Source organism: Mangifera indica, chromosome 5 (genome assembly GCF_011075055.1).
Source record: "Mangifera indica cultivar Alphonso chromosome 5, CATAS_Mindica_2.1, whole genome shotgun sequence".
Taxonomy (NCBI): Eukaryota; Viridiplantae; Streptophyta; class Magnoliopsida; order Sapindales; family Anacardiaceae; genus Mangifera; species Mangifera indica.
The window spans coordinates 18,594,726-18,616,766 of NC_058141.1; the positions used below are offsets into that span (position 1 = coordinate 18,594,726).

The 22,041-nt window shown below is 34.1% G+C and overlaps 2 protein-coding genes across 3 annotated transcripts; both read right to left on the minus strand.

The window, feature by feature from the left end:
* Window positions 1–979: 979 nt before the first annotated feature.
* Window positions 980–4,417, minus strand: LOC123215297 (E3 ubiquitin-protein ligase SINAT3-like). The gene is made up of 3 exons (XM_044635333.1): window positions 3,846–4,417; window positions 2,068–2,454; window positions 980–1,575 (listed from the first exon to the last, which is right to left on the minus strand). The coding sequence occupies exons 1-3, from the start codon at window positions 4,062–4,064 to the stop codon at window positions 1,213–1,215; spliced, it is 969 nt and encodes a 322-aa protein (XP_044491268.1). The 5' UTR covers window positions 4,065–4,417; the 3' UTR covers window positions 980–1,212.
* A 1,328-nt stretch (window positions 4,418–5,745) lies between these two features.
* On the minus strand, window positions 5,746–20,059 carry LOC123217054 (protein TSS). Of its 2 annotated transcripts, XR_006502408.1 has the most exons (25): window positions 19,731–20,059; window positions 19,441–19,529; window positions 19,272–19,333; window positions 17,885–17,977; window positions 16,916–16,988; window positions 16,468–16,800; window positions 16,302–16,369; window positions 16,065–16,196; window positions 15,770–15,811; window positions 15,077–15,598; window positions 14,838–14,992; window positions 13,989–14,520; window positions 13,830–13,892; window positions 13,642–13,743; window positions 12,826–13,143; window positions 12,142–12,234; window positions 11,930–12,031; window positions 11,721–11,825; window positions 11,335–11,468; window positions 10,712–10,895; window positions 10,066–10,197; window positions 9,570–9,682; window positions 9,324–9,414; window positions 6,394–8,707; window positions 5,746–6,141 (listed from the first exon to the last, which is right to left on the minus strand). XR_006502408.1 is itself a non-coding variant. In XM_044637802.1 (24 exons), exons 2-24 carry the CDS (start codon window positions 19,499–19,501, stop codon window positions 6,596–6,598), a joined length of 5,622 nt encoding a protein of 1,873 aa, XP_044493737.1. In that variant the 5' UTR covers window positions 19,502–19,529; window positions 19,731–20,059; the 3' UTR covers window positions 6,294–6,595. The 2 variants fall into 2 exon arrangements, 1 of the variants encoding a protein (XP_044493737.1); XM_044637802.1 differs by lacking the exon at window positions 5,746–6,141 and having other exon boundaries at window positions 6,294–8,707.
* Between the last annotated feature and the right edge of the window lie 1,982 nt (window positions 20,060–22,041).

Consider the following 22,041-nt stretch of genomic DNA (forward strand, 5'->3'; position numbering starts at 1 on the left):
GCAATTGTAAATCATATATTACTACTTTGATGAGCTTTAACGACTGAATTTGATAGGGTGCTGTTTAGATATAAATACAAGTTCGTTGAAGAAGACATAGAAGAGATGGCTAAAAATCTGGAAGAAGACTGGGATTTGATTTAGTGAGGAAATTATGGGATATTAATTAAAATCAGTAATAATTTTTTTGTCTAAACTTTTTTACTTACAGTAATTTTATTTTTATAAACAAATTTAATTTTAATTTCAAGAATACTTTTTTGGTTAATTACGTCATTCTTAACTATTTACGTCACTCTCAATTAATTACATTGAATTTAGTTTAATTTTTTTTGAAGATTTGATAAGTTTTGTTTCAAGATTCAGTAAGTCATGTTTCAAATATTCAAAATATATTTAAAAATTGATAAATTTTTATTTAAATACAGATAAAAATGAAAAGATGAGCATAAATTAGGAGAATGGTGAGTGCAAATGAATGGCATGTAGGATGCGTAAAGTACGTAAAAGCTACGTAAGGTGAGTAAAAAGTGTGTAAGGTACGTCAGCTATAAAATATAATATAATATAATATAATATATAATAATAATAATAATAATAATTTTTAAATTTTATATATATTTATATATATAATGAGTTTTACGCACCTGCACACATCCTCACGTGCCTTTTTTCGTACTTTTATGTTAATTTTTTTTGTTCTAATTTATATTAAACAAAAATTAATTATTTCAAATAGATTTTTGAATCTTTGAATCATAACCTAACAAATATAAAATATTTATAAGTTATCAAAAAAAAATTTTTGATATAATTAAGCGAAAGGATAAAGCAATTAATGGGTAAGAATATTATTTAAAACAAAATTAAATTTACTTAAAAAATAAAATTATTATAAGTTTGCTTAAAAAACCTAGGTGAAAAAATTTGTATCTATTTTAATTAATAACCCGAAAATCATATACTAAAATCATGTCAGTAGAATCAAACAATCGGAGAAGTCTGTTCAATTAAAACTTGATTAAGCCAGAATTCCATTTTCTGCAATAAGAAACGAAGGAAGCTCATTAACATTTAATAACAGCTTAAGCCTCCAACATCCATACATATTTCAGAGAGATCCTCAGTAATTTTCTGCGTCGACAAATAATAGTACAACAAATTCAGCATTCGCATATGATCGAGTGCTAGACTTTTCAAAACATCCTTAACTTAACTACAGAGGTTTGGTATGCACGCCCCACCTTCTGGGTTCTGCTGTTCTTTCCATATCCGGCCTGTAACTCGGAGCTTCAATTCTTTCCGGTCTCCTCCAGAAAAGAAGAGTGCCATATTGCGTTGTATAATTAGGCCATCATGGCTGTCTCTGACCTTCTTGTGGCTGTCTCTTATGCTTCGAGGGGTACCCTCCCAAATGAGTTTCCGTCCATTTCCCCCAACCTCGAGACTGTAGCTGTAATTACGGGCATCTGTCTCATCACCCATGAAACGGAGGAATGCCATATACACTGGAGCCATCCCCAGCTGAAAAGCTTCAAAATGAAGACAGAAGTACTGGCCGAAACAGTGGAAAACCTAACATAGATAATAAAAAAGAAAGAGTTCAGTATAAAAAACGGACATGGTAAACACAACTATTTGTGAGATCAAGAAAATGAAAGTACAACATGTTAGGCCAATTACATCAAACCTACCCGCAACAGGACCAGTGTACCAATCAACCAGCAGAATGGAGGTAAACCATAATGATCATCAGTGTCTTAATTTCTTAACATTCAATTTCCAGTTATGAACTTTTGAATCGTTTCAATGTGATGCGTTTACTGGCCAAAAGCACACAAGAAATGACAAGAGGGCAAGGCAAAAGAAAGAACTCTCTTGCTACTTTTTATCAGGATGACAGAATTTTAAATGCTTATAACAGGCATCACAAACTTTATAGCTGATGCTCCTATAACTAGTAACTGAGCATGTCTCTTCATGAGGTTACCAACCAGCAAGAAGCATTTGATTTCATTTAGCTTCATTCCAAATAAATTGAATCAAAGAAGAGAAACATATACGTACAGTTAACATCCATGTGGCATTTTCTACTTCACGAGGATTAGACTTGACATAACGATGGTTGAAAGTGCATCCAGAATGCATGTCCACCTTGTGATCATCCCTCAGATGAGCAACGAGAAATGGTATATCCCCAACAGCAGAGCACTCTGACCCAGCATACGGACAGTTGTAAGGCCTCAAGTTGCACACAACCTCATGTTTGAGTTTACTATAATACGGGAAAATCTCTGGGCATCCAAGAGACATATACTTGCAAGGCAGTTCAAGCGATTCAGCTACCTTCTCTAGAGCTAGACACCTTATATCACCGAGCTCTTGTCTACAAGTAGGGCATCGATTGTGTACCCTTGTTTTACATGTTGAACAGAGTGTATGCCCATTGTGGCACTGCAGAAGCAGAAGAATAGGGAAAACAATTCAGCAAAAATTTTTATATGGTTTTATCATCTCAAAGTTTCTGCAATTGCAAGTTAAGGAGACTTACAAAATACCAGTATAGAACCCATGGATATTGCCACTTTAACTCATTCAATGTATAAATATGAGAGTATATGTAATCAAGTTTTTTTTTTACATAAATAAGACAGATAGCTTAATTATGCTCAAGCCAGTTTTAAGACATTTTAACAGAAAAAGGTTTACCCAATCCGAGAATGATGCAAGAAGATAATGATATGATCCCAAACCCCAACGACATCTTATGACAAACTAAAGAAATTATGCACACCAAAAATAAAGATATGTTGCTAAACATAGCAAAAAAAGATATATTCCTTCCTTCTTTAGATAATGAAACGACATGTGATAACTTATTCTTCCTCCCATATTCTAACAGTGTGCATGATTATAACAGGGAACAATCCCACAATTGTTCACAAATAGGAAGAGTCCAGATTTCTTCTATGCGCAACTTCTACATTTTGCACAGTTTAACAACACAAAGAAGCAGACAAGGAATTATTCAGCTCGGTATGATATTTACTTAACTTCTCATGCCCAGAAGATTTCTTGTATAACTTGTACTGAGCACCACCTCACAATTGCCCTTTTGTCGTGGTTGCTATTTAGCAATAATAACAGATGAAGCAAAATACCTGAGCTAGTCTCACCTCACTATTTTCTACAATTGCTAGATACTTGCCATTTCAACATTACAAGTACGGGAATTTAACATCAAGCGAACCAGTTTGGCTTTCTTACAGTTTTAAAAAGCCATAAAGCTAGTCCACTACAGTCTTCCATATGCTCCCTACAAGATTCCCTTCCAACTTGATAATTATATGATAAGACTTCACCAAAAAGAAGTTCTGATTGGATCATTAAGAGGCTAAGAAATAGGCCAGAAACAGGCAGTCCTGTTCACTCTTAATCCCACGTAATTCAAAAACAATCGCTTTCAGAAATCTGAAAATCCAAAAACTTGCTAGAACCAACCGGTAATGCTTATTATGTTCCACTTGATCAAGATGCAAAATATTCCACCAATAAAATACATAAAATCTAACGCAGATCAACCAACCAGCAAGCCTAAAATCCTTTAGCAATACTACTCTGGGTTATCAGCTAATCCTAACACCAAATTACCAGAAAAGGTTACAGACAAAAACTCAAAATAAGTAAAAAAGAAATGACTAAATCTGACCAGAAATGATAAAACTGCTATCAAGCACAATTAAACAATCATAAAAGCCCAATAATTAACATTAAAAAGGTTGAAAAAGATAACGGCTTCATTAACAAAAACAGAAGGAATAAAACCCGCGAGCCAAAGAACAAACCTGATGTATCGGAGGGTACATTGAATTAGTACAAACAGGACATTCAAGAAGTTCATGGACACTAGTGGTGCCTGGATGAATAACTGAAGAGACACTGGAGTTATTGTTGGTATTAATATGAGGCTTTGTAATTGCAGGAAACTGATGAAGATGGTGATGGATCTCATCCTGATCAGTCAAATCTGAAGATGGCACACACTCAATGCTATCCAATTCCATTCAGATAACAAGAAACAAACAAAAAATTATCAAATTATGGCTAATTCTTTGACGGGTATGGTTCTATTTCTGCAAAACACGAAGATTTATTGAAGAAAATGGAAAATTTTATTGAAGAATGAACAAAGAATTTAAAGAAAAGCAAGAAAAGGATCAAATGAATCTGTGTATAAAAAAGGTAAGGAAGAAGGGAGCGACGCTTTGCGAGAGAAAAGAGAAGGAGAAAGTCACCGCCGAAATTGTTTAGAGTCAAATGATGAAGATCAAACGGTTTCAAAGGGGAGAAGAGATGGGAGTTTAATAAATAAGCAAAGTTTAGGGTAAGGATTCGGTGGAATGATGAAAGGAAGAACTGTAATTATTGCCATTCGCTTAATAATTAAAAAATAATTTCGGCTGACCTTTTATAAAAATATTTTTTCACGTAGAGAGATTACAATAGTTTAAATTATTATTATATTTCATAAATTTTGCTCTGGATGAATAATTATTATATTTATAAATTTTGGTTAATTGTTATTAATAATAATAATAATAAATATTAAACTATTAATTTTTTAAATTATTTTTATTTAATAATATATTAAAATTTGTTTATTGTTAAATTATAAATTTAATTAATCAATTTATTTTGAAAAATATTATTTTATTAATTTATATATTTTTATTTATTATTTTAATATAAAAATTATTTTTATTAAAAATTAATAAATAAATATAAAACTGTAATAAATTAAGTTCTTTTAATCATTCTAATAATATATCAGGAATCTGTTTGATAATAAAATTATCCCAAACCAAAACTGGTTGCTGTTTTTTTTTTTTTTTTTGCAAAATAAAAAATATATAAATATGTGGAGGGGTGTTTGGGTCACCCCACTGGGATGTTTTCCGGGTGTACTTAGATGTGGTGTACATGATTGCTCTACTTGATCTTCACATATTATTTATATATTTTTATATATTAATAATTTTATATACAAATAATAATATATTATTATATAATTAGATATTATTTTATTTTTAATTTTTAATTATTTAATTATATAATAATATATTATTATTTATATATAAAATGATATATATAATATTATTTTATACCGATAAAACAACACGTCTGCCCCTATACATTTGCCTCACTCGTCAGCGTGTACTCTACAGTTTAACCAGTATGAATACATAACCAAAATAGTAAAAGCCCATGTAAAAATAATGTCATCATGTCTGTTGCTATCACAGTGATAACGTGTTTGTGATCTTTCCAAAATAAGATCATTGGGTGTAACCATTATGGTTACATAAGAAGTTTTGGCATAAAAGGAAACTTGAGTTCAACGTTTCTTCAAAGTAAATATAATCTATTATTGAACAGGCTTCGTGATATCCTTTTTTATTATTTCTTAAGAAGAAATTTCGACCTCTATAATGACAACTCTGAATCGTCCCAGTCAAGAAGTGGTTTCGACCTTTTGGTGTTTCCGGGAACCAAAACCCAGTACTGATGGTGAGTAGAATACTTTGTAAGGCATTCACTATAGTGGGAAAAAAGGGTATAATGACTGAGTAAACTAAGAACAATGTGTCAATGCCTATTGGGCGAAAATTAGTCATGTACAATCAAATCAAAATAGTGATCCAACTCATTATTGCAATGAGAAATAAGAAAACTTAAATTTCAAGATACCAAAATTTCCTAACCATATCATAAATGAATCGAAATTGTGACCACAGAAGAACACGTATGATTTTAAATGAATCTTCAATTGTAAACCTGCAAACTGAGTGAAACCTTTGGCCAGCCGAAAAATATTAGTGGGACCTCCAAATCGGATCCTATAAGTTTTATAGCACCCAGTTCTGTACGGAAAAAAAGGCCAGGTCCAACGTCCCAAAAACTCAACACTATCTAATTTGTTAGATAAATTATAAGGGAACTAAGATCAACAGCAAGACAACATCTAAAACGAAGTAGTGGTTTTCACAGATTTGTAAGTGCAAGGCAACACCTGATGCAGAAAAGACAGCCTTTTGGTCCTCATCACCAGCATCCCTTTGCATATCATCAAAAGCAGAGTACCTGCAAATTAGGTGGATGTCAATATATTTAGTTATAAATAATCCTTTCACACAATTATAACCATCTTCTTGTAGAATATTATGAGAAAGTTTCCCTATTTTTGTCTCTTAGAGTTGTATCGGAAAAAAGAATTAATGAGGAAAAGGAAAAAGTAAAAGTGAAGTAGTCAATGACATAAATGATGTTTCATCAAGAAATCCACTGGAAAAGAAGCAATACATATTAGCGTACACTTTGGCTAAGTAAACTGACCTGCATCCTTTCAGAAAGTGATGTGATCATACAACTGATGAGGCAAGGCAATTTGTGATGGATGAGAAGAAAAAAAGGGAAAAGAGAAAACAAAAAAGAAAACTTTTGTCCCTTTTCTGATAGAATGAAGGCCTGTAATTTTTTTCTTTTTTGTTTTCCAATGGAGCCTGCTAACTAACTTTCTCAGAAAACAAAACCTAAATTATATAGCACGGGCAGCAGAATCTTCAGTTGAAGAAAAGCTGGTTAACTTTGGAGATTCACTCCTGACTACCCTGTTATATGCGACTTTGAAGGACTGTGAGCCATATGGTCGATTAAGCAAACTAATTGGCATTCTCAAAGTCTGCTTCCGGTTCCGTCTCCCCCTTAATAAAATGCTGAAGGTTTTCTCACCTTCGGTTCTTGCAACTCTACTTCCAGAACTTTCATTTGGACTGTTGAAATGATTTGACCCATTCCTAGCATCCTTGATCCCACATAGATTTGAATGACTATTTTCCTTTACACTTTCCAAACCAATCTCAACAACTTCATTTGCATTATCCACTGCTTTAGATGCTCGAATGTTCACTTCTTTCTTAGCTTCTTCCACAGCATCAATATTCACTGGCAGGATTGGCATTGAACTCAGAATAGTAGAGTCATCAGATTGCAATTTTGGCTTCAAAATTGGATCAGCAATTGGCTCAACAATAGGTGGTGGAACAGAAAACTCCACTGAATGGCAGCCAGGCCAAAACATTCCAGGAATAAAGTCTGATACATCGGGGCTTACATTGCATGGCCATGAGAAATGATTGTGATGCAATGTACCAGTAGGCACTGCTTGAGGTTGTGAATAAGGAGGGTACATTAAAGGCAATGGCTGCATCATGTTAGGAGTTGGAGGAGGTGATGGATATGGGTGGTGCGGGGAAGAGCACATTGGGTTAACAGTGGATAAGACAGTAGCAGGCCCTGGGTGAAGAGTCATGTTTACAGGCCAAGGGGCAACAGCTGGAACTGCACCAGGACCAGGAGGCATAGTCATGTTTATGGCTACTGGTGCATGTGCAACAACTGGTGATGGATTGAATGGTGCTGCTGATGCAGACAATTTTCTATTCATAAATCCCCGAGTACCATCTGACTTCACAGACGAGGGTTTGTCCTTCAAATCCTCTAATACTTGAAGGTCAGGGTTTGAATTATCAGGGGATTCGAAGCCTCTGGATGAATCATTCTCATAAAAATCTCTTGGAGCAGAATCAATTGAATTGGGTATACTATCAATCAATATATTATCCTGTACCACTTCATGAACCTCAACAACACCAGGATCAAGTTCTTCCACATTTTTAGAAACCATCAAAGAAGGATTATCTTCCACCACATCATTTAAATGAGTTTCCTCCCTCTTTTTAACAATGCCAGTTTCCTCTTTCAAGTTATCAGTTAATTCCGACCTAGAATTTCTGATTTTCTCTTCAACAAAGTCCCCTATCCCAGTTACAAGAGTATTCACAGTTTCTTTTCCTTCATTTCCTTCATTTTCACATCTTACAGCACTGAGTTCCGGATTATCTGGAATATCACTAGGGGGAGCTCTTACATGCAACATTGCAATGGAGCCTGGTGGGGCCAATGCCACTTCTTTGTAAGAAGGAGATTTTCCAAAACTGATTATTTTCACTGAACTTAGATCATTTGGTATAGAAGTATCTCGAGATTCTAATGGAGAACTTAAGAGCTCACCACCATTTCTAGAATTTTCTTTTGTATCTGTCTTCGTAGATGAAGCAGTGGACTTTACCCGGTATGTTACAGCCTTAACTACTCTACGCCCGAATTTGGTACCTTGTGAAGAATTCACAGCGTGATCTACAGAACTTCCATGAGACATTGTCCTTTTCTTTAAAAGAAAATGCCTGCTGTGCTGATGAGTATTTGTGACTGGTGGGTAGTCAACAACTGCATCCATACTCCTTTTCTGATAACTATAAACCTTGCCAATTGTTGCTCGCCGCTGCTTTATCCTCCGTCCATATGAGCCAGCAGATCTGGGCCGTTGAACTGATTGCCATCCATCATCTCCTCCATCATGTGTTTCAGATAAAATTTCTTTGACAACATTGACATTTTCCTTCGTAGGCTCTTCCTCCACAAGCTGCTGCTGCTGCTGAAACAGTTCAGAGCTAATCCCCTGGTTAACTTCAACTTCACCACCTGGTTCAGGTACGTGTGTCTCATCATCTGAACTTTCTTTCAGATCTTCCTTGGGAGATGGATCAGAACTTGTGATATTGATATCTTGGAATGATTTTCCCTTCACCTGTAAAAAAGTTATACTAAGTATGATCAAGTACAATGCAGAGATCTACAGAGTTCATCTGACACAATGGACCACACTTGGTACCCATCAAAACAATTTAGGAACTCTTTCCCCAGTGTAAAGCTTCACTCAGATTTTTGCATATTCAAAATAGTTATGTAAATCTGATGGGTTTCTTAAAAGCCATCAAAGAAGTCAAATTTTTATTTAGAAAGACGTGTCTCTCACAGAAAAAAGATTTTGCCTCTTAATTCATTATTATTAGTAAGACTACTATCAGATCAGTGCAAACAGTATTATCTCAATTTCATAGACTGTTATCACAATAACTAATTTACAATTCATGTTTGGTGATTTATGGAAATATGTTGAACACCAAACTTCACCAAAATATTTCTTTCTAGGGATATCATTTTTTAATTGATTTCCATCACAGACGGAACTGATCATTTTATCAACTCTCCTTCAGTGGTAACATTCAAGAAAAGCTGCCAACAGTTTGATAAGATACCCAGACATGGAAGTCACTCATCACTCAATTGATAGCAAAAATATGTTAATCCCACCATAATCCAAAATTTTACTCTGACTGGTTGTTACCCAAATGATGACATACCTTTGTAATATAGATCTTTCTCTTTATGGCTGAGACATCTCTTCCCTTGGCATCATGACTTGGATTAATGTAGTCAAGTAAATCTGATACACTGTCATTTTTTGTTAAAAGAAGAGAAAGGAATTAGCAAAAAAAGGGTTGGGTATTTCTATATGAAAGAAAGTGTCTCCATCATCAACATAAATGTTTAAACATCACCAATCACATAAAGTCAATACCATCCAGGACAGTACTTAAACAAATTACCTCAGATGGCCTTTGCTGGCTATGGTTGCATCGGGCTTCCGGGTACCATTTCGTGCAGCTTCTTGCTGTTCAAAAGCCTTGGACTCAAAATACTCAAGCCAAGCAGCAGCATCCTGCAGCATCAGATCACAAATTTTGTAATCAAGTTTAATGATTAGAAGGTCCGATAGACTACACCAAATGTCTCTATCCCAAACACAACCTCCTCCCTCTTCTCACCACCATCATCACAACAGAGATACTAGATATAAAGGTGTCTTGATTTGAAGTCTGAACTCATTATTTAAAGTTCCTCATTTGAAGAGTAAAAAATACATACTCTGATTTGACTGCACATGCCAAATATTCCAGTAATGAATAAAAGCAATGAAGTATAATTTCCCACATAACCCAAAATTTCTTGTATTACCACTAAGCTAGGGTGAGCAGAAAGGTCTCCTAGGAAACAAAAACAAAATTGTTAAGAGTATAACTCTTGTAACTAAGATTAAAATACCTGTGTACGTAGATCATCAGGGCCCAGCTTAGCTCGAAGAATTTTCAAGGTTGTTTGTTCATGTTGAACACTCAACGGGTATGCCTCCATCAATGAGAGTGAAATTGCTATGGCATGGTAACTTGCTGCGGTCTGGAGAACATCAACACAATCAGAGAAATCTAATTAGAACAGCAAACAAATATTTCAGTGAATTGGAATTTTTAATAAATCTTCCAGTGGTAATGTATAGAATAAGCATGCCCACAGTGCAAAATGAAAATTCAGAAATCATTTATTCATTGCTGTAAAAAACTGCAGTTAGCACTAACTCAATCTGACTGCAATTGATGAATTATCATGGTCCAATCAATGAGCTCTAGATTGGCATTTCCAATTCTCTTTGCTATATAGAGTATTAACAGGCCTACCAATATCATGTCATATTCCACACAGACATACCACAGTCCCATTCCACACATCAAAATTGCCCAAGTTTCAAGCTTCATGGAATGATGGGATATAATTATAGTGGTGGAATTGTGCTATACGTAGTGTTTCATTCAACCATCCATGAGATAGGAACAGAGTACACAAATAGTATAACATTTACAAACTTTGGCCAAAATTGAAATGAAAAGTTAAAATATACTAAACAAAACTGAACCTGTATATGATCTGGACCAAGTAACCTTTGATTACACTTCAGAGCTTTATGAAGATATCTGAGGGCAACATGCACATTCCCAAGTCCTTCTTCCATCATGGCCACGTTGATGTATGTTGCAGCAGTGTTTGGATGAGATGGGCCACAAGTGAGATGCAAAAGATATAAAGCACGCTTTACATACCTGATCAACATTAATTCAAGGCATAAATAAGATGTATGATCTTCAAGAAAGACTTTCAAGATGTCACTAGGATATTTCTCAAAAGGGGAAAAAAAGGAAAACTTAATAAAATATATAAGCAAAAATAAATCCGGAAGTTATTCATGGAAAAAAGAAAGCAAAAAATATATAAACTAGAAACAGATTCCCAAATTCTTCAAAGAAATCATAAGGTGTATCACATCATCCATCATCCTTTTTTTGTACTAAAAGAGAAAGGGGCATTTTTCATCAAAGTACATGACAAAAAAAAAAACCTTCATTCTTAAACGTGATTTTGCGCCATGAAAAAGTTTTTGAAACATTTGAATAAGGCTTCAGTTCTTCACTGCTACCATTTGATCAAAGGCTTAATGCAGAGTTAATGCAAACCTACAGGTTAATCAGAAATAAAACATACTTGAGAGCTAGCTCTGTGTGCTGAAGTCTATAATAGAACACAGCAAGATCCCCATAACTCTTCATCGTATCAGGATGATCAAGCCCTAGTTCTCTCTCATTGATATCCAAAGCTTTTTGCTGATAAATTGTTGCCTGTATTATGGACAGATTGTTAATTGAGAATTGTCTTGAATATATTTACTATTATTTGTTATAGGACTTGAAAATATTCATTACGATACAGACTGATTTTAGGTGTTAACATGCTTAAACAGTCAACTAAATCCCTAAACGGCCACTCATCTTGCTCATTTATAAGATATTCAAATATAATTTTGAGAAGTTAAAAACCTATTGGTGCCAAGATGTCTAGCAACACCAGAGCAAAATGGATAGCCCACAAACCTGATTAAAGTCTCCAGTGTGATACAAGACTACAGCAAGGAGACTGTAAGCACCCGCAGTCATTCGATGGTAGGGACCACAAACTGCTACCAGTTTTGCAAGGGCCTTCACAAACCACAGAAGGAAAGAAGTAAGGTGATGAAATAGTTTCTGAAGCATGTTAATACTGACTCATACGAAAAACAGGTTTAAGTTAGTCTAAGAAGTACCTTTGTTCCATAGGTAACTGCGTCTTCAAGTTTTCCCTTATCTAAAGCTGTTTTTGACGATTCCAAGAGCTGCCTTCCATCTGCAGACGAGCATGCTGCTTGCTGCAAATAATTAGAAAATTCGATTAAGAATGAAATACAGAAATTTTTTCAACAGTTCAGAGGCAAGGTAGAAAGGGACATGTTCTATTATTCGATTTCTTATTCATTACCTTGTGCACAGGCACCAAACCAACAATATCTGTTTTCCGGAATGGGCTTGGAGAATCCATATCAAAATCCCTCGAAACCAATTCAATGCCCACCTTAAAAAATAACAACAAAAAAACAAAATGCTCAATTAATGTTTCATTCATAATATAAGATTCATGGCCTATAAACTTCTCAGTGGATGCAAGATATAGTTTATACTGCAGCCAGTAATATAACTTTCCTGTACTGACTTCCTTAACAGAGTAAAACATCAGTTTATCTGTATATATCTACAATGTACCCAATTTAAAAATGGATAATGGGAACACTTTGGTAAAGTAGTAATCACTTGATGGGTTTAAGAGAGAAAACCTGCTTATATATAACTTTACTCATGAATATTATTCATCAAATTAGAATTATACAGTGCACATCCAAAATTTGGCAAAAGTCTTTGAACAAATTATGACACTCATATGATCCATTCATATGAAAAATCTCAGGTTTAACTACTAAATGGTATTTCTCCTGCCATAAATTCTCCAAAACTGAAATAAAGTGCTCATGATGTGTCCCTAGTCAAAGATATGTGACCTTCAAAACTGACTGCAATTAAAAGTTTCATGAATCACAGAACAGCAAATCCATGTTGTCAGTGTTGCATGATGTAGGTAGTTCCAAAAAAATTGGATAGTGTCAAATACCTTGTGACATAATCCTCGTAGAATCGCGAATTTCCTTAGATTTTTGTCATTTAAGCTATGTAGATCCCATCCATATCGCTTCAGCAAGAACACCTCCAGCCATCTCCACACAAGGGAATGGACATTAAGAGACCTATCTAGTTTTTTATTTTCAGGAACTCCCAGCATCAGATTCAGTGCAGCAGCTATTGATACTGCCATTTTCTCAGTATTACCAACAGCAGAAACCACAACCCGAAGAATGTGCTTTAAGGCTCGAACTATCATCTCATGGATACAAAGTGATTGTACATGTGACAACTTTTCTGAAAGCTTCACCTGGTTTTAAAAACAAATTCCCAATGTCAGAGACAATGGAAAAGCCCATAAATGTAGCATTTCATAAATTAGATGTTTCCACATTTTCATTAGGGTATAAATCCTCAGATGGTTCTAATCAATTGCAAACTAGATTAAGTCGAATGCTACAATTTTCATTCATACTCAAAGTGAGGTAGACGGAAGCAGAAAGAAGATAAAGCTAGGTTCATAGTGTATATGATTCTGCAGTTTTATCACTAGTACAAAAGATATATTAGAAAGAATATGTAAGGGACCCACCCAAAATTTACTTATTTCTTATATCAAAAAAATAGTCTTAAATTCCTCTTAACATTCTTGAGCAACATAATTTACAAAATTTGACAGGCAAGTAGCATGTTAAACACAGATAGATAAATATCATCTAACCTGTAGTTCCATAGAGATTTCCTCCAGGAACATGTACATAAGTACAAACTTAAGCAGAAGAACCCCAGTTCAGAAAAAAGTACTTACAACATGTCCAAGAGAACGCATCCGAAGGCCTCTAGTGTGCATGAAGTCTGTTAGAGTCCGTCCATCAACAGGTGAAAGTTCCAGAGAACCAAAGTCTGCTACCTGTATAGCATTATCAGAATTAAAACAAAGAAACACCATAACCTTATTCACATGCAGATCCATAGGAAAAATAATCAAATAATTACCAGTTTCGGTAAAGCGACTTCAACGTAATATTTGTTGGACAAGTCAACTAATTCCAGCAAAGACTGTCAAATCATGATAAAGTAGTTCTCACTCTGTTGTAAAACACTGAGCATGATATTTAACATGTCCTGCCCTGAAGTGATATCAAAAAATATTACCTTACGATGAAGTCCAGTTTCGGATTCTTTTAGTCGAGCAAGCGCCTCATCAGACAGCATCCCTTTAAGTGCAAGTTCATTATCTTTGGCACTGGTTTCAAGCTGATCTTCTATAGAAGCTCTAGGGGAATATTCAAATTCCCCAGTTACTCCATCTGCACAGGATTGTAAATTTTCAGACTGAATTTTCTGATTGCTTCCATCCAATTTTTTCTTATTGTTGTTAAGAGACCTAAGAGGCGTCCCAAGCCCTTCAACCTTCATTTCATTCTTAGCCTTCTCATTTTTTGGTTTCTTGTCTTTATCTGCATTTTTTTGGTCTTGCAAATGTTGTATCCAACAGGCTCCAAGTTCCCATCTCACAAACTGGTCCTGCTCTGATTCCTCTTCCTCAAGTTTAGCTATACTCTCTTCTAGCAATCTCTCCACAAATGCTTGGGAAGCATTAAGCTCTTCACATTCCAAATTTTGCAAATGTGGTGCCAGTTTGTTGTGTTCTAATGGTGTTGTTTTGTGAAGAAGTAATCTTAAACTGTTAGAAAATATGGGACTTAGACTTTGCATAATGACACCAAATAACTAAGGAAAACCACTAACTAAAAGAACATACATTGTCAGCACAAAATAAATGGTATATCGTATCACATGGCACAGAATTTAAGAAGTAATAATTCACATGCAGACATAGGCAGAGACTACTGTATGCAATAACACAACCATATTGCTATTCTAAGTTTCAAACTTTTACTTTAGTCACTAAAAACCTATTGAAATTCTCAGAGTCTTAAAAGGGGCAACAAATACTAATATATAATATTTTTGAAATAAAGTTGCAGACTTCGCAAAAACCTGTTAATGTTTAAGGCATTAACGCCACCTTCAGGCTGTTCAAATTCAAAGCTTTGCAATGGAGGAACATCTTTTTTGTTCCCTCTCTCATCAACTTTCACAATAGCTACATAGCCACAATATCTTACATTGACAATACCAAGGATAGCAACATCCTGCAATCAATTTAAAGCTTTTTTCAAACAATTCAAGGAAATTAAATAACATCTCAACCACAAAGAGATTACACCATATCTTACATGTGCAGTTGTATTTTCATCAGCAGTGATTCCCTTCAGAAGGTTTCTTCCTACTAAATTCTTTCTATCCATTCCAGTTGCTTGAGTTCCATCAATTTTAGTGTCGACTTTAAAGCTTCCATTGGTTGCATCTTTCATAACCATGATGTTCAAATCCCCAATTTTCTCAGTATATAGAATTTCAGTGCTAGCTGAACAGCTTAAAATCGATCTTCCCATAACATGCTGCACTGCCTTGATGGCTCTGAAAATAGCAACATCAACAAATAAGCTATGAAGAAGGAAAGCTTTCCTATCTCTGATCTGTCTGTCTTCTGCTGTCTTGCAAGCCATAGATGAAAGAGACGAAAACTGATAAGCCCAAGGCAACAAATCACTTTTTCCATCTCTTCCTAGGCCACCTCCATTTCCTCCCCATGCTTCATCTTCTACAGGAAGAGGAGGGAAAACTGATGGTAATTGTGCTGCAATAGGAGGGATGAGCCATGTGTTTGCTCTGAAACCATAAGGAAGATTTCCAAACTACAAGGTAAAATAGAATAGGTTAACAGCATAAAACAGGACCTACATAGTAAGAAACTAAGGATTCATAAAACTATATTATCAGACAATTCTTTCACAATATTATTCAAAGAATATTTGATATGTTAAAATCAAAATTAAATAACAGTAAATATTGAAACAACTGTTCACCTTATTATGCTCTAAGAACGCTTTCATGAGATCATCATAAGCCTGAAATGACATAAATGAGAAATGTAACGTCAACCAAATATTTTCTACCCAATCAACATCAAGTCAAAATAGCATAAGGTAAAAAGAAGTTCGACAGAATCTAAAATCTCCGATTCAATTACAACTACAATTAAAATAAAAGACTAAATGTCAATACATATCTGCTACCTTTTATGTATATTTGGGCATTATATGCAAAAGTTATGAAAGCTAATAATATAGAGAAACTAAATCAACACTCAAGAAAACTGACATTGTCAAACGCTCGGCTAAGCTGCCTCAACAAATCAACAAGATTGTGGCAGAGAATCCGCTGCTTTCCTACACTATAGAAACCCTTCTTACAGGCTTCAACATGAACCAGCTTCCCGTTGCAAAGCTTCACCTGAAATTAACAACAAGTCTCAAATCTCGAAGACGCATTAAAAAAAAAAAAAAGTATTATCTAAATCATTTGTATAAGTTGGTTTAACAAGTAAGAAGTTCCTACATCAAGTGATAAAAGATGATCATCAGCTGAAACGTCTTCGAGATGTCGTTTCGTTGCCCTTCTTATAACTGTAAGATGCACATCCACCTTCTTTAATATAATATAATTTTTATAAACACTGAAAATGCCTTTTTTTATGAAGAGATATAAAGAAAGAAAACAATACATTGGAGAGGAGGAGTGAGGTGTGAAAGAGAGAAGAACTCATAAAAACTGCCGAGTTTAGGGCAGGAGTGACTCATCTCTCCGTCTCCGTCAACGGACACATCATTGGACGACAGGGATTTTGAAATTTTCGATGATGGCAGTGGTGGTGATTGTTTGTTAAAACTGGATTTCACGATGGTTTTCTTGGCACTTTTATTATCCACCGCATTCTTGGCCACGTCCGACTTCGCGCCGTCCTTGGTCGCACCGGACGGCCCAAAGAAAGTCGTACACGCAACGATGTCCAGCACTCGTCTAACGTGCGCCACAGCCTGCTCCTCATTGTAATCCTCTGTTTGAAATTTGGGAGCCAAAACCCACGGATTATTTTTCTAGGCGTCGCGCCAAAGCGGCACACGATAAATAAAGCCGTTATTAATAATTATTAGCCGTTAATGGAAATTTACCTTCCGTCAATATAAGGATGCAAGGCTTTAATGCTGACACGTCGACAGTGTCCTTTAACCGTGGCCCGCGTGCCTGTCATTTGTGAAAATTTTCAACTAAAAAGTTTCAACTTTTTGAAATGCCAAAGTACAATTTTTGTTATTCAAAATATCCTCTCCCCACGAATATTTGTTTATTTATTTTAAAATTTTTAAATATTTTTTTATAAAAATAACATCATTATTTTACCTATAACATTAAAAATAAATCAAAATTTAATCATTTTTTCTCTTTAAATTTTTAAAACTAAAAATTTATCTTTAACTCAAATTTTAAAAAATAATATTTTTCTTCTAAAGTTCAGTTTCTAGTTCTCTAACATTATCATCAACGACAAATATTTTTTGATATCTCTTCTCTTTTTGACAATCAAGTTTCTCTTATTTTAAAGCTTAGATGACATCAATTATTGTTATAAATAACTCTCAACTTCATCAGGAAGATAAAGTTATTCATTTCCCCTAACAAAGATGAGAGTCTCATTTTTTTTAGAAAGACAAAAACAAGATCTAACTCGTCTTTGTCGAAGAGGTGATGTTTCATCTTTCTTGATGAAACATCATCTCTTACTGGGTGAAAGATGATGAGATAACGACCATCAAAAAAAGAAAAAAAAAATGACATTAGAGAAGTATTAAAGATAGTGTCAGAGTTTAAAACCTAAACTCTAAGAGAGAAAATGTGATTTTTTAAAACTTAATATATGAAAAAAATTATTAACTTTTAGAATTTAAAAGAAATAAAGAAATAAAATTTTAAATGATTAAAGTTGTAGTAACTTTTATTATTTATAATTGAATAAATAAAATTTTTAAAATTTAAAATAAGAGGGTACCTAGGGTTAAAAATAATTCTTTATCCTTTTTTAAACTTCTAACACATTTGATAAATAATCTATAAAGAGGCCGGTGATTGTATCGGACATTTACCTCATGAGATAATGAAAATGTTGTGATACTACAAGTTTCTGCTTTCACGGCTAGCAAGCGACGGACATCTATGATCCTGTCCGTTGATATTCCCTGTTATAATTCCAATGTTCATCTTACGTTAATACAAAAGTCTAAATCTAGCATTCGATTTTTCAATTAGACAAACACAAAGTCAAATAATCATAATCAAAATTAAAATTCCCGTCCTGACAAATTAAATTCAATTATTATTTCGAGAGAAAACAACGGCACGCTTTCAATTCTCAAAACAAATTTCATTTACGATGCTAAGTAAATTGTTGTTTAGCAAATTTCTATCTACCGTGAAAACGACAAGGCATTCAAGTTTCAGCCATTAAAATGCCTGACAAATTTGCTGACATTGGAATAGTCAAGATTATGGAATAAAGACAATCTTGCAAGTATGAAAAAAGTGTAAAGGCCGAAAGATTATCCCCACATAAGAGTTTTAATGAAATTTCAAACTTTTACCTTTCTAATTTTTAAAATTTTAAATATTTATTTATAAATAAATTTTTTATTAAAAATATCAATTAAAATTATAAATAAAAGTATTATTTATTAAAAAATTTAAAATTTTATCTTATTTTACTTTTCAGATTTAAAAATCTTATATTTTCTCTAACTCAAAGTTTAAAAATTGATAAATACTCTCTAAGGTTTATTCTTTTTCTCTCTAACATCGATTTATCGTCTCTGATTATCGATCGTTCTCTCTCTTACCTTATCTCTTCCTCTAATTATTCTCTTTTCTCTCTCTAGTCATCTTCAATCAAGACAAAGATGAGGATCTTTGTCTGAGACGAAAATGTTTAGATAAAGACTCGTCATCTTTGTCTCACCTAAAGACAGTCGAATAGGGAAGAGAGAGTGATTGAAGGGAGAGATAAAACAAGAGGGAAAACAACCAATGATCAAAGATGGTGAATTGACACCGAAAAGAAAAGAAATAAATCTTTGAGGATATTTATCAGTTTTTAAATTTGAGATTAGAGAAAATTATAAAATTTTTAAATTTAAGAAATAAAATATGATAAAACTTTAATTTTTAAAATTTTTTTATAAATAATAATTTTACTTCTAATACTATTTAAGATTTTTAACGAAAATTTAATTATAAATAAGTATTTAAATTTTGGAAAGTTCGCTGAGTAAAAGTGTAGAATTTCCCTTTTATCTTAGGTGGGAACAAGTGTTTTGGCCAAGTCTAAAATGCCCAAGAAAATTAAAGAACGAGGAGCACCTCGGTGCCGCTGACTCGTAACTGCATCGAGCAAATTAAATTATGTAGACAGAAATCTAGCTGGATTTACTCAATTAAACTTCAACACAGGAGCTATGAACTGAATTAAGAGCAACAAACCTTTAAAATAACGCGAGTTTCATCTGGAAGGTTTATGGTGATGTCCATAGCAACCGGCAGAACTGTAATAAACAAGATTTTAATGATAAGAATATTACTGATTAAATGGTATACAGAGATTGGAACAAAGATGATGAACAAAATTGAAAACTAATTAATGAAGCCATACCCTTGTCTTCCTTCTTCTTCTTTTCGCCTTTAGCCTTGCCGCGACTGTTCCTTGGAGCCATTTTCGACCCTTGCTAGATGAACTTAATCCTGTTTCAAGATATATCTCAAACAGTTCATTATTCCAGTAGCCACTGAGAAATATTGCTCAGAACTGACAAAACCAATCAGAAATAGAGTAAAGTCTAAACCAGAAAGGTACTCAAGATAGAAAAGGAAATATCAGAATTCAGAAGAACAATCAATTTTTTCGTTTAATATTACAAGTCAAGAAGCATTATAAACACATACCAAGCAGCAGAAGCAGAAGACACGGAGGAATTCTGCAATCGCAGGGATTGAAGAGGAGAGAGCAAAGTGTCGTTAATGTACTATCAAAATCCTCGGGATGATACCACACCAAATTAATAAGAGACGTTACTTCAAATGTGTGTAAAAACCATTAAAAGATATATGCTTAAAACAGCACAGCAACCTGAGTGAAGTTTTTCAGAAGTTGGATAAAGAAGAGTGCTTAACCATTAAAAAAGTTTGAAACGAAGCACTCATCCACTTGGTGCGAGAAAAGAGAATCGAGAGAGGCTGGTGTGATAAGAAATGAAGGGCGGAGATTTAACAGACAGATGACATAAGGTATTTTATGGCAGTTTCTGGCTTACTCAGTATTTATATATTATTTTCTGGATAGTTCTTTTTTTTTTTTTGCTAAATATAAATATTATATATTATTAAATATAACCGATAAAAGTGAAAATCAACTGAAATTTACTGCCCAGTTGCAGCTTCATGTAGATAAGACGCCATTGTCGATCAGCCAATGCTAATCAAAGCCTTCCAGAATTTCTTATTAGATCAGAAATTGGGGAAAAAAAAAGTTAATGAGAATTAGGAACTGTTTGTGTATATAGAAACATGCAAAAAATGCTTTTTCAAAGAAAGACGAAGAGTAATACACAATATAACTAGTTTTGTCTCTAAATGATGCACAAATAGGGCTTGAAAAGATAGATTTAGAGATAATGTTTGGGAATTATAGGAGAATAGATCCAAAATCATATTAGAAAATGCATGTTCAGTTATGTGTCATTTCTGATTTAGCATATGTTTGTACACTGAAACAAGTATTCCACATATGATCAGGCTGAACGTCAAAATCATGCGTTAATCATACAGTCGCCCATGCACGATAGTCATATATGAAGTACTATGTTTTATCTAAGTTTTAGTTCAATCAAAATCATGCATTAAACATACAGTCACTCATGCACAATAGTCATATGTGAAGTACTATTTTTCATTCAAGTTTTAGTTCAATCTCAAAAATATATCTATGATTGATAAAAAACCAAAACACTCGCTCATTCTTAAATTGTCATTAAATTTTTCGCTAAATATAAAGGTAAAACTGTTATTTAATAATACTATTAAAAAATATATAATTTTATTTCATTTTTTCCCTCAAGTTTTAAAAATTAATATTTAACCTTCATACCTAAACTTTGAAAAGTGATTTTTTTTTTCTAAATCCCTAATTTTTTTCTTTATTCTTCCCTCTGACCACTGGCGACCGACATAACTGAAAGTTAATTGACAAACATCGTCCAGATTTGGACGATGCTCCTCGTCCTTCACTGGACAACAGAGCATCGTCCAATGAGGATGATGAAGCGTCGTCTAGAATGAATAACGAAGTATTGTCTAAATCTAGATTAGTCGACCAGATCTGGACAACACTCGTCATACTTAGACGACGACTTCTTTGCCATTGGTTGGCTATCACTGAAGAAAGTGGTTAAATTTCAGGTGAAAAAAGTGAATTTTTTTAAACTTAATTTAGAGAGGAAAATGTTAATTTTTCAAACTAAAAGAGGAAAAATGAGATATAACTTTAATTATTTTAATAGTACTGATAAAATGATGAATGTACCCCTTAATTTTAACAGAAAATACATGAGTATGTCCTAACATATTAAAACTTTGAAAGATATTTCAGTTTTTTATCTAACATAGATATATATTTGTCATTTCAACAAAGCTTGGGTGGGAAATTGTTCTTTTCCCTTATTGATATATCTGTAACGATCTAAGGTGCTATATATAATTTCCTTGGGGGAGAAGGACTATTTCCCACCCAACTTTAGATGCATTCTCAGATTACAGCCCACGACAGATGAAAATCCAGTTTTCCCACCAGTGACCAAACTGTCGTCCAATTTTTCAGTTAGGGATAGGGGCAAAATCATCATTTGCTATTTAAAACCTTAAAACTTTTAAATTTTACCGTTTCCCCCCTCCAGGTTTTAAAAAATAATAACTAACTCATCCTAAAAGTTTGAAAAGTTTAGATTTCACCCCTGGGGTTTGCTTCCTTCTCCGGCCACCGTCGACGGTCGACGCATTCGACCGATCTCCCATCTCCGACTACAAAGGACGACGAAGGACGACCCTTCGTCCCCCAGATCTGGACGACGAACCGTCGTCCAGATCTGGAAGAACAGACGAAGGACGACGCTTCGTCGTCCTTCGTCGTCGCGTCTTCCAGATCCGACGAGCGACGAAGAGAGAAGAAGAGAGACTTTCGTCGAAGAGAGAAGAAGAGCGA